The following is an 18,230-nucleotide window of genomic DNA, read 5'->3' as shown; positions in this document are numbered from 1 at the left end:
TATACAGCTCTATAAAGAGTTACTCGCCTGGTGTCCATATGGTTGCACAACGAAGGAAGCGATCAGCTCGGACGCCTCATGACTGGTGTCTGTATGGTGTCTTAAGGTGTATTTGGTAGCTTAAGGACACGATGGCGCGACTGGCTACGCCGCCGTGGTGTCCGTGTGAGATATAGCCCTTATTATTAGGGATGAGATATCAGCTTAAGTACTACAATATTGGCGGAACAACAATCCGTCTGTAAATATTAATATCTAGTTTGTTTGTACAACATAATAGCAATGATTCATTTGTGCACATAGTACGCAGTAGAATGAACCTTAGGAAAGACCCCGCACTGATTATATTTTATCACGAGGAAGGAAATACTCGTACAATAATACAAATAATCAGAATATTCAATGTCGCATATTGTATGCGTACTTACAGGTTATTTATATCGAATAGAATAATATCCAATTAGATATAATAATTTAACCGAACTTTCTAAGATATTCGTTTTTTTGTTTACAAATTGGGATTGCTTGCACATGTAGACTGTTGTTGACCATGACTAAATATGTAGGAGTCAAGTTATTAGGAGTTTTTTGAAAGCCTGGCAAAACCCAAATATATGTACATACTGTTAAATTTGTAATAATCTTTTGAAGAATGCACGAACGCAATTAACAAAAGAATAGAGATTTTTTGAATAACTTCTCAAAAATTATGACAAGTTTCCAAACTATTACAATTTGTATTGTGAATACGGCCCTTATTTACAACGACAATACAAACGCACCTGTGTGTCTCAACAAGGCCTGCGCACGCGCCGCTTCGTTTAGGCCCACTTTCACTATGTTTTTTTTTTGTTTTATTCGGGTTCCTTGTGAATAGCGGCACGTGTCGGAATACTAATTGTTCGACGTTGATTGATATTTAAACACACGCGCCAAGGGATCTCGTTCCGAATTCAATTTTGGATTTAATTAGTCATAGCCTTGCTTATATTGACTTTAAATACCGAATATTCACTCCAGTTATAACCGACTTTCTCTAAATTAAGATAACTAGTAGTTCTAAAAAAAATTTATAGTGTATGATTTAATACGTCGGATGTTAAGGTAACCGATTAACAGACAGAATAGTACAATATGCAAAAGAGTAATAAATCTGTTCAACTATTCAAACTTATAAACATTTCATATTTTTTTTTATGAAAATAATCACCGCCATCACAGGAGCGTTGCCGGCGTCATAGAAAAGTGAACGCGGTTTTATTGATACCTACCCATGTCGTATCGTCCTAAAAACACCGCACAACGAAGCTAATTCCACAGTTTGATTGTACGTGTAAGAATTGGTGATTATATAATAGTTCCACGCCTTTATATTACAACCTGTATTCTTCTTACATATGATACCGTAATGTCATTAAGACCAAGAGGAAGGAGCCCAATGCGATGGACCGATCAGATTCGCACTGCCCTTGAAACCATTGTCCACGACGCTATACACTCTGCTTCCGACAGGGGCAGATGGCGGCAAATAATACGCAACAAAGTACTCTGTCAAGATGATCACGACCCTCAGCACTGAGGAAACCGACGCGAGGAGGAGGATAGTAATGTCAAATGCCATCAATTTTTTTTTATATTGACACACTTTTCACACAAATTATCTTGCCCCAAGTTAATCATATATAGCCTGTGTTATGGGTTACAAGACAATGATATATTTAATACAATATACTTACTTAAACACACATAAATTCATATAAACATACATAAATACATTTAAACATCCATGACTCGGAGACAAACATCCATATTCATCATATAAATGCTTGCACCTACCGGGATTCGAGCCCGTGACCTCTAGCTTAGTAGGTAGGATCGCTAACCACTCGGCTATACAGGTCGTCATACTTACGAGACAAGGCGTCTTGAACAAAAATTAGATATAGAGAGATAGGTGGTCATCGATGTAACTTATTGGCCAGCGATTCGGAGCCGATACTGTTCCTTATTTATAGGCAATAAATATATCGTTGTATGAAATATCGAGTGGAACAAGGAGCAATATGCCCACGGGATTATTTGTGGCTCTGTGGGCAGACCGGATAGGCATGCGTGTAATATTTGTTTTTAATGCACGAATATTCGCCTGTGGCTTCGGCGATATCGCGTTCTGTATATTAGTAGCGACATCTTCATAATTATTTCTTTGGACAAGTCGTCTAGTAGTAAAAAAGTGTGGAACAAATATTTTATAAGTATCCTCCGCTCATGTGCGTATTTCTAACAGTATAAATATAAGACAACCCATATAACCGAATGGTTAGTAACCCTGTCTACTAAGCTAGTGGCCCTGGGTTCGAATCCCGGTAGGTGCAATCATTTATATGATGAATATGGATCTTTGTTTCCGAGTCATGGATGTTTATATGTATTTATGTATGTTTAAGCATGTATATAGTATTTAATATATCGTTATCTATGCCTAGTTTGGGGCAAGGGGCAATAATTTGTGTAAAAAGTGTGTCAAAAAAGAAAAAAGAAAGTTGTATGTATAAACATAATGTATTTAGTGCCATTGTACTGACACGCTGTATATATATTCTGTATAATATTAAGTTATTGCCTTATGTCAAGTTATATGTAAATTAAAATCTCCTACACCTATAGGTTACCTGGAAGAAATAGATACATACATACAAATTGTAACTTTATTTAAAAGTTTCGTGCAATAAAGAATTTTTATTCATTCATTCAATATAATAAATCATAATATTATATTAATAAATCATAAATTTGGAAACTTTCAAAGAACGCATGATATCTCAAAACTATTGCACAACATCTCACTGCATGATTAAGAAATCATAATAATCTCCAAGAAGAATAAAATGTGATTAATTAAAAAAAAAACCTCAATAATTTCGTTAAAAAAAAATTTAACTTTACCATAATTATTGATCGATTGAGTCGCGAGACTTTGAACAAAGATAATTTACATTGCGCAGTCAAATAGAGGAGTGCAACTGCATGTAACGCAAACGGAGCGTAAACCAGCGGTAAATATCATAATTATAAACACCCGTAAATGAACGTATTAAATAATAGTCTACAGCAAACGCGGTTTACAGTTACAATCATAACAGTTTCCCAACCATTTACAGATATCATCTCATGAAATTGAAAAATAAATAACACACACATTGTTCTTGTGCATATAGCACCCCACAGTCATAACAAAGAATGAAATTGATTTTCATATGAGATTGCTTTTTAAAATATTGCATAATATACAATTTGTTTTTAAATTTATTATAGACTTGCTGGCCCGGCAAACGTTGTATACCCATATAAATTATTTTTAGAATTAAAACCGTTTCTTGGACATTGAAACATTACTTTATTTTTCTAAAAAAATCGTAGCCTAAGTTACTCCTTATTACATCAGCTACCTGCCCAAAAAAAAAAGAAGTCCCAACAAAATCGGTCCTACCATTTCAGAGATTATCCGGAAGAAACAGAAAGCCAGACAGACAGACAGACAAAAATTGTAAAAAATGTTATTTTGGTGTATGAACCGTATATAAACATGTAGTAAAAAACGGTTTTTTCAATATTACAAACAGACACTTCAATTTTATTTATATCTATAGATGATAATTCCCCAAAACATTTTAACAGTCTGTAAATAAGTAAATCAAACACTGAAGAATAAGTCATCTATTATAAACCAATCACAGTTCAAAGGCGTTAAAACGTAAGTAATATTAAGTAATTATTTTCATCGCATATAATCGAAACAATATGTTTTGTATATTTTTATAATAATTACATTTGTTACGTGTCGCAACGTGTGGAAAGATTATATAAAGAAGCGCGCGTGCTGCCTAACGGTGCGACGATAATCGCATGCGGATAAAAAGCAGGCCCATAACGGAGTATGAAGCTCATTTCTTATAGCAATTGTGTTATTGGTGCGCGAAACGAGCGACTTTGCGACGCGAATACGCGATCGCAAGGTGTCAACCGCAAGTCTTTTCTAGTTAGTCGTTCTATGTGAACTGTCTTATAGTAATTTTTGTATTGAACACAGCCTTACTGTACCTTCTTAATCTTAACAAAGACTTGGCTATAAAAAAATACTGACTGAAACATATATTATAGTACAAGTTAACTAAAAAAGTAAATGAGAATTATCTTAACATCGTTTTTTTTTTGGAAAAGGACCACAAACGAGCGTAAGCCCACCTAGTGTAAAGTGATCACCGCCGCCCACATTCTCTTGCAACACCAGAGGAATAACATGGGCGTTGCCGGCCTTTAATAAAGGTGTACGCGCTTTTTAAGTAAATTAAGTTATTAAGTTACGATCTATTAAAGAGTTCCGATGTCCCATCCAAGTTTCATCACTAGTAGAGATCTATAGTACTATTTTCATTACCTTTAAATTTGTAGTTTATCTATCGAACATATAAGTATCTCCTTACCCGTGAAATACTTACCTTTAAAAAAAAACAGACGCATTAGCGCAAAAGTGTATAAATTTTGATGAGTTACCTAAATTACTCATAGATTCCATGATCATGTTATAGTTCCGGTTGAAAAGAGTAGGTGGTGAGTAGTTTTAATATTCTTATGACTGCCCGCACACCTTCCAAATATACAGTACAGTAAATAAATACGAAAAATCAGAAAAAAACTATTCAAAAGCACCTTGCTTAAACCCAACTGTAATAGAGATTATTCAAAATGGATTTCATACATCAACTTAAATTACTTCTGCCAAAAATTGTAATTCAAACATTACCTTAACAATAGTATAAGTTGAAAAAACAGCTATTCACTATGTTTGATATAGGCCTAGTACTCAATTAGATAGCCTATGACAGGGCCTATGTAAATCACGGACGGTATCTTGAAGTTTGAAGGTAACTCTACTTAAATAAAACGTATCATTGTGCCATTTCAGTGGAATCGTAACATGCCATGTAACCACATCGTACACGCGATTAGCGACCTTCGGATTAAACAAATTGTCATTTGTTACACATAAAACGTAAACGAAAATGTCTTTCCATGGATAACGTAGGCAAGCAAATAAGAACCTTGTTGCATAGCAAATGTTAATCTTCCATTTAATTGATAAGTATACTATATGGTATGTTTTTAAAATGATCGTAATACCCTAAACACATAGTCGTCCCAAATACCACAGTGTTCGAAGACGAAGGTTTCAACCAGTGTGCGTTGCCAGTGATGACTTACGGTACGCAGACGTGGTCGCTAACTATGGGCCTCATGAGAAAGCTCATGGTCGCTCAGATGGCCGTTGGGGCAGTAAAGCTCTCGAATGGCGACCACGTACCGGAAGACGCAGTGTTGGTAGGCCCCTCACAAGATGGACCGACGATCTGGTCAAGATCTACCATACCATAGCCGTAAGACGTTCACTGCTGGACAAAGGCCTCCCCGAAAGATTTCCACGAGGATCGGTCCTGCACATGCTGCCCTCATCCAACTTACTCCGGCGATCTTGCCCAGATCGTCGGTCCATCTTGTGGGGGGCCTACCAACACTGCGTCTTTCGATACGTAGTCGTCATTCGAGGACTTTTCTGCCCCAACGGACAGATGTCCGTCGAACTTCAGTTTCGCAATCCTCTGGGCTGTTTCGGTAACTTTGGTTCTCCTACGGATCTCCTCATTTCTGTTTCGATCTCGCAGGGAAACCCGGAGCATAGCCGTCAGCCGCATTGCCCAAGGCCCATAGTTAGCGACCACGTCTACGTACCGTAAGTGATCACTCGCAACACACACTGTTATATAATTGTCTAAACACTGTCTCTACCATAAACTTAGTATATTAGCCCCCTTATACATAATAGTCTGCTAACTTAAAGCATTGCTAATTCAAACTCGGTCTTCTTCTATTGACCTAAGTCAGAATGAGAAAAAACACTCCTTAGCGGCTGTTTAAAGTTAGCAGACCATTATGAATAAGGGGGATTGTCTTTATTCTCTAAGCTTAGATATTTCTATATGACTGTATATGACTATATGACTGTATGTATGTAATTGTTTGTATATGACTGTTTGTTCTTTTAAAATCAAATCAAATCAAATCATCTTTATTTGCAAGATAAGGTAATAATAAAGTGTTGTTGGTTTATAATTAACAGGTCCTAACCCATAAGGCATGCAAACTTATAGTAGAATTCCAAGTCAGTTCACGTTTTAATTTCTGTAACAATTATAATATACTAAAAAGTATCATCAAAAATCATACAACAGTTAAAATTTCATAGCCTTATTCATTTTAATTTACTATTTTATAGTCAAAAAAATATTTTAATGACTTGTATGCTTTTTTACTTTTTAAAGTAGAATATATTTTCGCGCTTAATATATCTATTATATAAAATAAAAATGATAGTACAGATACAGTCTATAAGTAAGTATTAAATTTGAGACAAAATCAAGATCTAAATGCATATTTTCACCCCAATTCTATGGTTATGCTGTAATCGACGATAGGAATCTATCGATTTTTACGATAACCACCGTCGGTTACACCACTACCGCATGCAAAAAGTTTGTTACTTTATTCAGACATAAATAAAAAATTTATGGCAGCAAATTGATCTGTGATTTCGTGTTTGTGTTCTTTTGTAACAGATTTCAAATCGTTGTAGAAATAATAAAATTCGAGTAAATTGTTATTAAGTTTAATATGTTTAAAATCAGTATAGGTGACTAGATGATCCTGTTACCAGATATGCTGCTTCATGTTTTAAATTTTATTAATTAAATTTTGTATGATCGCTTTAATTAAATGCTTGCAAATAAAAAATGTATAATGCCTTTATTTATTTGCAGTATGCGTGCATCTACTGTACTTGCTTAAAAAAATTGAAATGGTAAAACTATGGAGCCGTATGTTGCTTAAAAAAAGTGGCAATGAGTTTCGTTCCACTTCTTCCCATTAAACACAACCATTTCCAAAGTGGTGGGAAATGCAAAAAGAAAAGAAAACTATTGACATGACAGTGTCATTTTCTTGATTAAATTTGATACAAATTTTATATTACTAAATTATAAAGTAACAGTTACAATTTCATTGGATTATATTCATAACTGAATAATTTTTGAGGAATTAACGTTCGGTGTTCCAAATTACCCCACCTGCAAGTTTTAGCAACAGATTATAAAATTTAAAACAGCTTTACATACATATAGAACGGACGGAACTGATCACCTACTTTAACGTTAGCGTTTCTTCCGTTGTTGGCTGACGTAAGGAAAAATCTATTAAAGTTTAACGGGGTCTCATTACAATAAATGTCGGCATATTGATCGCAGTTAACGTCGCGGGCATACATCGTAAATGTCATTTAATCTGTGGGTGTTCAATTCGGCCATTTGTCGTCTTTTGTTTTATGGTCTAAACATGACTAACTGGTGGCATGGCGATAAATGTGATAAAATTACAGTTCTAGGAGCAAACAAGAACAAGCAAAAACGTCTAGAATCAATTTTTTTATGGAATAGGAGGACAAACGAGAGTACGGGTCACTTAGTGTTAAGTGATCACCGCCGCCCACAATCTCTTGCAACACCAGAGGAATCACAGGAGGGTTGCGGCCTTTAAGGAAGGTTTACGCGCTTTTGTTGAAGGTACCAATATCGTATCGTCCCGGAAACACCGCACATGGAAGCTCATTCCACAGCTTTGTAGAAGTACGTGAAAGAAAGCTCCTTGAAAACCGCACTGTGGAGGACCGCCAAACATCCAGATGGTGGGGATGATATCCTAACTTGTAGCGTGTCGTGCGAAGGTGGAATTCGGCGGCAGGAATCAGGTTAAACAGCTCTTCGAAACACTCCCCGTGATAAATGCGGTAGAAGATACACAATGAAGCAACATCTCTACGCAAGTCCAAGTGATCCAGCCGTATCTATACGAATATTTTAAAAAGAAAACATTTTGTATTCTTGTTTGTAATTAATTAATAAATTTAAAATTAATATAATATTATGAATTTTATTAATGTACTCAACCTTTCATGAAATTATGTAAACATATGGTCAGGCGTACAGAAAAGGGTGTAGGGTACTTTTAATCTTGAACTTTTAATGTTCTGAGAGAGCAGGATATGAATTTCAGGTCGGGTCCACATATAACAAAAGAACGCGTTGGAAGAAAAAAGGACAATTTCCAAGGTTCTCTGAATAATTAATTTGGGATCATATTTCAAATCCAAGATGGCCGCCACACTATATAATGATATCATTAATATGGATACCGTTTCTAAGGTTCTCGTAATAGTATTAGGAAACGAATTGAAAATCATTTTTAAATATGGGTACCTATGGGTCGTATAGCCCAGCGGTTAGTGACTCTGCCTACCGGGCTAGATATCCCGCATTCGAATCCCGGTAGGTGCAACCATTGGTTAATTGATGTTAATATGTATTTATGTATGTTCAATTAAGTATATCCTATTATATACATCGTTGTATTTTACCCATAGTACAGATTATTTGTGCAAAAATGTATCAATATTATTATGTACTAATATTATACTTTCTGTTTTCCTGACCAGTGAGAGGCTCCTTTGCTCAGGAAGCCGGCTAGATAATGGGTCCCACATCGGCGCCTATTTCTGCCGTGAAGCAGTAATGTGTAAGCATTACTGTGTTTCGGTCTGAAGGGCGCCGTAGCGAATAAAATTACTGGGCAAATGAGGCTTAACATCTTATGTCTCAAGGGGACGAGCGCAATTGTAGTGCCGCTCAGAATTTTTGGGTTTTTTGAGAATCCTGAGCGGCACTGCATTGTAATGGGCATGGCGTATCAATTACCATCAGCTGAACGTCCTGCTCGTCTCGTCCCTTATTATCATAAAAAAATAACAATGCTAAATAACGATTCTCAGCCACGTAGGACATCGACAAACATTTCAACAAAACATTACTTTCCATTTGTAATAAATCAACAGAAATCTGATAAAGAAATTCATAAAATAAGTGCTCAATTAAAACAACGAAATACCCCAAAGCAATAATTAAGCCCACAACGTCAGGCGTCGCCAAGGACAAAATCAAACTATTCTTAGCAGAAATTCACCTCAAAGCAACCCCCTGCGTCCGTCTATATATAAATCACCTAGCTCTATGCTCCAATATGTTAATGTAAACATAGACACGCAAGCTTCAGCCTTTTTCGTACGAATAGCTTTTTGTTGGTCTCATAACTGTAGTGCATATTTACACAAAACACGAACCAGTCACTTACAACACATAAAAACACGATATATATATATTTTCTTTTGTGATATAAACCTAAGTTGTTATTTTTTTTATGGAATAGGAGGACAAACGAGCGTACGGGTCACCTGTTGTTAAGTGATCACCGCCGCCCACAATCTCTTGCAACACCAGAGGAATCACAGGAGCGTTGCCGGCCTTTAAGGAAGGTGTACGCGCTTTTTTTGCAGGTACCCATGTCGTATCATCCCGGAAACACCGCACAAGGAAGTTCATTCCACAGCTTTGTAGCACGTGGAAGCCGCCACATATCCAGATGGTGGGGATAATATCCTAACTTGTGGCGTGTCGTGCGAAGGTGGAATTCGGCGGCAGGAATCAGGCTAAACAGCTCTTCGGAACATCATGTTATCATTTGAATTGCAATCTAGCCTTAGGCTAGTAAGCAATTTAATTTTAACTTCATTTATTATGTAGTGTAATATTAAAAAAGTGTCTTTAAGCGCTATAATTTAGTAAAGAGTGTTTTTTTTTAATGAAAATAAGGGACGAGACGAGAAGAACGTTCAACTGATGGTAATTGATACGCCCTGCCCATTACAATGCAGTGCCGAACAGGATTCTTGAAAGATCCCAATATTCTGAGCGGCACTACAATTGCGCTCGTCACCTTGAGACATTAGATGTTAAGTATCATTTGCCCAGTTACTTCATACATTACTGCTTCATGGCAGAAATAGGCGCCATTGTGGTACCCATAATCTAGCCGGCTTCCTGTGCAAAGGCGACTCCCAGGATCTCAAGATCTACCAGGATCTTACACATGCTTTACCATCAGTCAGTGAAATATAAATGAGTCGGTTACAAACAAACGTACATACAGTTGAAGCTAGTAAAAAGAGTGTAAAAATATGAGCTGTATCAGAAATGTTGTCAGTCCCTTTGATTGACACAGACAGGACGGTGTTGTAGACGCAATGCCCTAAAGGGTTATAAATAGGGACACATCAACCCCTGTACGTTTTGGAAACCTAAAATAGATTCACTTTTCAAATATACGATATATTCGAATACGACGCTAGGCAACGTAAGATCATTTAGGTTTGTAATAGGTTATATTAAAGGAGCTAAAAATATAAACCCGCGACTTCTTGCGCGTGCAATAGTAACTTTGGGCAGGATTTTCTATTTTTTAATACACTCACTTTGCAAATGATACACAACAAACTACTGTGGTTAATACATTTTTATAAACTACCAACTATAGAACTTTCCTCCCCCTTTTTCATCCCACACAGGTCTTAATTTTCTCGAACTTTGCTCGAACAAATATTTAAAAGTTCATGGTCTTATCTTCGATAATGACAGACTTTCATACATACTTCCACCCCCTATTTCAACCCCTTTAAGCTTTACAATCGAGATAAAAGGTAGCCTATCTCCTTTCCCAAGTTCTTGTCTATCCCTGTTATAAATTTCATCAAAATCGGGTCAGTGATTTTGGCGTGAGAGCGTAACAAACAAACTTACATTCACATTTATAATATTAATAGGGATTATATGTTGAAAAGGAGAACACGTAAATATTGATAGCATTCGCATCGCGTCAGTCCCAATTGGGACTATATTCGACAATAAGTAACAATTTTAACGTTTGCAGAATGTACGAGTATGCTTCGCTTCTATCAGCATTATTATAGTGATAAAAGAAGCGGAAACCTAAGCGAATACTCGTATAGGGATCATGTTTTGAGTGAGCGTGCATTGCTCAAAATAGAGGTCAACAGTCAACCTCTATTTTTTTTCGACGTTTTCACAGCTGTCACAGTCTGCCTAGACGTATAAATGATCTAGGGACAGGCTAGAGAACACAGATTGAAATTAAATTATTTTAAAACATCAGATAGCATAAATTGTGGCATGTGACTATCATAGACAATCAAACTACGAAACTCGAATAAACTAATTATGTTCTAATCTATAATATTGTTATGATAAAATTCATATGAAAGTCAGCCGTCTTCCTAACTCATAGTCGGTACAAATTCTTATCTCTAATATATAAAATTCTTGTGTCATGGTGTTAGACTTTGAACTCCTCCGAAACGGCTTGACCGATTCTCATGAAATTTTGAGTGCATATTGGGTAGGTCTGAGAATCGGACAACATCTATTTTTCATCCCCCTAAATGTTAAGGGTGGTCCACACAATTTTTTATTTTTTGACATTTTTTTTATTTGATTATGAGTCAGCATTAAAAATACATACAACTTCAAATTTTCACCCATCTACGATCAACAATTACTTTTGTATCGCGATTTTAATATCGGCAATACAACGTTTGCTGGGACAGCTAGAAGATGTCTATAAGAATTTCTTTATACCTGTCTTTTGCCTCTTTCAACCATATGATGAGTGACCGAAAGCGTATGTTGAAATCCCTAGATCATATCAGGGTTGTGAAGAAAGAATAGTCGATAAAATTATCGATATTAGTTCGAAAACAAAGAGAACGTTATCAACACAATAAAAATAATTGTCTGTAGATTTTTGAAGATACGATACTTATTTAACGAATTATGTTGTGAATTAAGTACCTATCGCGCGGTCGCTCATTGTATGAACATGTCTGTCTGTCTGTTTGTTCCGGATAATCTCTGAAATGGCTGGACCGATTTTGACAGGACTTTCATTGGCAGGCAGCTGATGTAATAAGGAGTAACTTAGGCTACGTTTATTTTAGAAAAATAAAGTAATGTCGCAATGTCCAAGAAACGGTCTAACTCTAATTTATATTATATTATATTTAATTAATTATATAATATTTCGGTTGTCCATGATTTCTTTTCTCATGGAGTAAGTATACATTAATGTTTGAAGCTCATTAAAAACTTATAAATGAACATACGAGATATTTTAAAGCGATAACGTCTAAATAATTAAATTTTACATGCGCATAATATTAACTTTGTAACACTTCAATTACTTACTTACTTTTCAGTTTAAAAGGTTTAGTTAATATTTTTTAAAAATTTCTTGCCTGTTTCTTAATTAATTGTTAAATTTGGACACCCTTCTTTTTGGAATTTATTATAGATTATCACGATTCGTTGTAATTTTTCATTAAATAGAAAACAATATACGGCAAGTGTCAACAAAACAACCGTTTGTGAAACATCAACTACATCTTATCTTAATATATATAAATTACGTGACACGTTGCTTGTCCGCGATGGACTCCTAAACTAATGAACGGATTTAAGTGGCGATCACTTCATGGTTTTCAGTTTAGTCCAACTTGAGAGATAGGATAGTTTTTATTTCGATTTGGGACCCATAATTATTTTTATTTTCAATATTTGTTTTGTATGGAAATATTTTCTATGAGAAAATTTAGTGATGCACGGTTTGACAGTTCCGCTGTGAAACAATTTCATTTTCACAGCATTTTTTACGAAATAATTCTTGATGTTTTGAAATATTATTAACAAATGCATTAAAAATGTGTATTTTATTTATTACGTACAGAACAATGTCTATCGGGTCAGCTAGTAATATTATAAAACAAAGACCTCCGCCGCGTCAGTCTGCCTGTTCACGATAAACTCAAAAACTACAGAACTGATTTTCATGCTGTTTTCACTAATGGATAGCGTGGTTTTCGAGGAAGGTATATGTATATGATTCGTTAAGCTTATGTGTTTATTTTTGTATATATTAAAGATTTTTGTTGGAGGTTTCGGAAAAATACGCCGTCTGGGAGCTTTTAGCGAAAACGCTGTCTAAGCCGTTTGAGATAAAACAAAATAATGTATGATGGAATTATGTATCATATAGGTATACAGAAAATTCCGCGATGGCATATTTTTATCTATTTAAGATATACTATGTATCCATTTTATATTTAAAAAATTGACAATGATAAAGCGGTAATATAAAAGCTGTTTACTCAAATAAGATATTACGTTCAATGTTTTGAAAAAATACAAAAAAATAAATAATAAAAAATGTATAATAAAGTATTTTTTATGTAGCAATGCAGAACATAACATAAAAATACGGTAAGTGCTATTTTTATCTGTACATAAAAAAATTGTTCTTAATAATCTCTAATAATATTGTTGTTAAAATGATTTTGATATTCTTACTTATATTAACTATTTTCCTTTGGTCTGCAATGTTTATATTTAAGGAGAAATGCAGACATTAAAAAATAAGTGAAACAAACAAACAACAAACATATAAAATTATTTAAATCGATTCCTCGAATATTTCAAATGAAAACTAAAGACGAAAAATTTAATGCTTTTTCTTCGACGATTACTGCATCTAATATTAAATTTTCTATTCGCTAAAAATATCCTAATTTAACACTACAAAAATTATGAAGAGATTTTGAGCTTTATTCAAATGAGTGACTTTGTGTCGTTGGGGAGAAAAATCCTTTCAAATTATAAATACAAGCGTAGCATTTCATTTTCAGCGCTACGAACGAACTCGGTAGAGTTCACTGAACCCAAAGATTTCCATCACATTATACTTAAATAGCAAGGAAATTTTAATTCATAAGCAGGCACTAATATTAAATTTCATTTTCAAAATGAAATGAAAGGCTAACATTGTACTAAGCTTAATGATTAACCATAACTTTTGGTATTAAATTTTCAATTATAAATTAAAGTTATTAATGTAATTTAATCATTTTTATCGTGTATACTTTCTTAAGCCACAAAACGTTCGTAAACCATAGTTCATTAATAAATTTCAAAATTAAGGTTTTTATTGAAAATTTCAAGTTTTATAAAAATTTGAAATTAATGTTATTGGTATAAAAGACACTCGTATCTAGAAAAAAAATAGAGTGAATTTTAATTGCGCTTAGTGAAAATTCATTACAGCGAGTATCGCGCTGTAAATTTCCCGGGGCTCAATAAATCTCCGGAGCCTGAAAGCCTACATTAGCAGCATCCGCGCAACTCGAGAAAATCGACACAACGCACCGTCGTAGTGCACTCACCTATTTTTGCCGTGGCCGATCTTGTAGAGCTCAACGTGCTTGAACTGAGCATAGGTTGCCATGGTGGTTGGGTTGGTGAACTGGTAAACACGCGTTTAACACTGGGAGCGGTGAGAGCGCGGGCGAGAGCGTGCAGCGTGGTCGACGGTTGTCAGCTGACTGAGCGCGCGCCACCTCTGCGCTTACTTAAGTTCGCGAGTCGATGCCTCCGCGCATGCCCGCTTCCGTGTAAAGGTGCGCTTCCACTGTACAATTTACAAGCCCGACTCATTTTTGGGGTTCCGCACCCGTGAAACCGTCATTGTGTCTGGAGACGATCACGATCATGCTACTAATGCTCTCAAAGTTATATATGTCACGGATGAGCTGTTAGTACTACGACTCGTTGCCTAAAAGACTGGGGCAGTCGTGGCACCGGACCACGAGTTGCACATAATCGTTGGCAACTTAAATTTGTCATAATATGTAATTAAATATATAGATATATAGTTATCGTTATCGCAATATATAATTTTTTTCAAGTGGGAGGCTCCTTTGCACAGGAAACCGGCTAGATTATGGGTACCACAGCGGCGCCTATTTCTACCGTGAAGCGGTAATGTATAAACATTACTGTGTTTCGGTCTGAAGGGCGCCGTAGCTAGTGAAATGACTGGGCAAATGAGACTTAACATCTTATGTCTCAAGGTGACGAGCGCAATTGTGGTGTTGCTCAGAATTTTTGGGTTTTTCAAGAATCCTAAGCGGCACTGCATTGTAATGGGTAGGGCGTATCATTTACCATCAGCTGAACGTCCTGCTCGTCTCGTCCCTTAAAGACAAAGTCATCCGCCGCGACTGTCTGTCTGTGTGTTCGCGATAAACTCAAAAACTACTGCACCGATTTTCATGTTGTTTTCACCAATAAATAGCGTGGTTCTCCAGTAAGGTTTTAGTATATAATTTCTTTTTTTGATTTGTTGGAGGTTTTAGAAAAAAAAACCTCTCTTAATGAAAACACTGCCTTAACCCTTTGAGATATAACAAAATAATGTACCTATGTTGGAATTGTGTATCTTATATAGTTGTACAAAAAAGTTCGCGATAGCATATGACTATCTCTTAAGGATAACATACTATATCCATTTTAATACTTAAAAAAAAATGGCAATTATAAAGCGCTAATCTAAAAAGCTGTTTACACAAATACGATATTTATCCTTGTCATAAAACGACATGGATGTAAGGAAGTACGACATATTATAAAATAATTCAAAATTATGTTTTAATTTAATTTTTTACTCATTAACTTTGATAACACATTTCTGATGGCTTTAGAGTTTAGACTATATTGTTCACGAATACTTACATAACATATTTTCTATTGACAGAACAGCGTATCTCGGGTCAGCTAGTATATAAACCTCTATCAATTTCATGTCAAGGTATTTGTTTTTTTTTATGAAAATAAAGGACGAGACGAGCAGGACGTTCTCTAGATCATATCCTGAATTTAAACATATATTTATTTCAACGTGATTTATACAATATAATTGTTGATACAATCTTATGGATTATTCTGTACTAATGAAGTGAGTCCAAACTTGAAAAGCAAAGAAAAAACAATATTTTTTAGATAATAATGTAATAATTTTTAAATAAGGATGTAAATAAAGTATACATACCGACAATTAACCTCAAATCCATAAATGCACTCAAAACAGTTTATTCAAATCCGTTTTATCACTAATATTCAGTATATATATACTAATAAAATTATTAGTAAATACTATCACCGTCGTATATGAAATTGATTTAATACAAACACCAAAATAATATTTATTTATTCACACTGTTTAATTGTACTGTTACGAAACACGTGTTCTAAATATATATATATAAAATGCTAGAATATACAACTTGAACATAGTTATCGATTTTCATGCCACCTAGAACTAACTTCACGATGTAGAATTCAGGTGTCGGTGTCGCGCGCATCGTAAAAATTCACTCTCATCATTTTTCTCCATCGCGCCAAAAGAAGTATACTTTCAAAAATAAAATTAAGTTACCTCAAACGAGAATAAATCTTTTTTCTAAAAGCAAATATTACAAGGCTATAAAAACATACAACAATCTTCCAGAAGTGATAAAAAACACACCTAGCATACTACAATTTAAGCGAAAACTGCACGATAATCTTATGAATAAAATGTCTTACAAAATTAATGATTATTTCAGCTTATGTTGTGTTATTATTGTATATTTTATTTTTACACGCTTTTTATTAGCTTCACCTGCAGCGCAGACGAGTAAAATAAGAAGGACTCCGTGTCACCACCTTACATAACAGTGAGGCACAAAAACAAGCCGGTAAACGTGTAAATACATAGCACCACGCAAACACTAATACTAGAAGATCGGCCGCCATTATGAGATTTGCCATCATCTGTGACAGATCAGTTTGCGTCGCAATAAAATATTTTAAAAATGCCGACGTGCGTTGTGAAAAAGTGTAAAAACAATACTATAAAAGAATTTGAGGATATATGATTATTTAAGGAAGAAAATATTGTGTAACTGGTATAACCCGTAACCGCACACACACTAGCATAAAGGTGCTAATGTCACGGCGCGGAGTCCTTCTTTTTTTACTAGTCCGTGACCTGCAGTATATATGATTATTTGTAACCAACTCATTTAGGCGCGATTTTAACCCACTTTAAACTTCCAGATTTCGTTCAAACTTCGTATATTTATCGAGGACCGACTATGATAATTTGATAAAATTATTCCATTTTTCAATTTGCAAAATAGGAGTTTTGTTAATTTGTATAATTTTTCCATTTATCGTCGATAAGGCAGGAAATGATGTTCTTTTTAAATTTCAACTATTATCTTTTCAACCAATGCGTGTTTTTTAGTTTTTTAAGCTACTTTTATTATTACAAGTATAATGACATTAAATTTCTTATTTTATTTTATCTGATTGAGTTTTGTTTAAAATTAAAATTGAATCATGGAACTAACTAGAATAATTTTAAGACTAACGAGTCAGTACTATTTGCACACCAGAACCTGGTAAAATATGTAAGGTGACTAAATTTAACGTAAGACCTACTTTTACCTACATTTCAGCGAATAAACTATTGAAGTTATACTTTTTTAGGCGCGTCATGAAAAAATTAAGAGAGTGAAATTATAAGATGCGCGCGCATCACTGTAACATGTTGAAGTTGGTTCCTAAAATTTTCTGACGTTTGCGTTTTTTTTGGTTTCTTCGTCCATTATTAGATCATGCAAAGGGTTCAAGCCCATACAGCAGTATTCATATTTAATAATTAATTGTCAAACCCACCTTTGCAAGATTTTCACAAAATTGTTCTTTCTAAAAACGTAGAATAGCACGAGGAATAAATCGTTTAAATGATTTTCGCTTTTTAAGCCAAAGAAGTATAAGTTCATGCGTGCATACGTAAACACACACACACTCACTTTATTTTATTTTATCTAATTGAGTTATGTTTTAAATTAAAAAATTATCATGTAACAATCTCGAATAATTTTAAGACTAACGAGTCAGTAATATTACCTGGGGCTAGTAGAACGTAAAAAGCCACTAAATTTACTTTAAGACCTACTTGTACCTATATTTCAGCGAAAAAACTATTATTATTATGTATTTTATTTAACTTACATCATGCCTCTCTCCTCAATCTTGGCAAAACAATCAGTATTTACCGATCTAACGGAAACGCACCTTCATTGCAACACCTCAATTCAATCCTCCGGCGAGTTCATTTAACCACATGGCTCGTCCATATGACTCCGCGTCAACAGACAAGATCTGCTATCCCCGCGGTCGTTGATTGACAGGCAACAGGTATATCCGCCGCAGCACGCGACGTATCTCTCGTTACACAACACAATATTGTCTCGTGTCAAGACTAATATATTTACTAGTTTTTGT

The 18,230-nt window shown here is 34.9% G+C and overlaps 1 protein-coding gene across 1 annotated transcript in view; it reads right to left on the bottom strand.

Moving 5' to 3' along the window:
• LOC126976660 (microtubule-associated protein Jupiter) overlaps window positions 1-14,453 on the bottom strand; it is an 82,949-nt gene extending 68,496 nt beyond the window's left edge. The window contains exon 1 of the mRNA XM_050825149.1: window positions 14,282-14,453. Within this exon, the coding sequence (XP_050681106.1) occupies window positions 14,282-14,343 (62 nt within the window). The 5' untranslated portion in view covers window positions 14,344-14,453. The remainder of the gene's footprint in view (window positions 1-14,281) is intronic.
• Between the last annotated feature and the right edge of the window lie 3,777 nt (window positions 14,454-18,230).

This window comes from Leptidea sinapis, chromosome 2 (assembly GCF_905404315.1).
Source record: "Leptidea sinapis chromosome 2, ilLepSina1.1, whole genome shotgun sequence".
In the NCBI taxonomy this organism is placed as follows: Eukaryota; Metazoa; Arthropoda; class Insecta; order Lepidoptera; family Pieridae; genus Leptidea; species Leptidea sinapis.
This window is presented reverse-complemented; position numbering and strand designations above follow the sequence as displayed.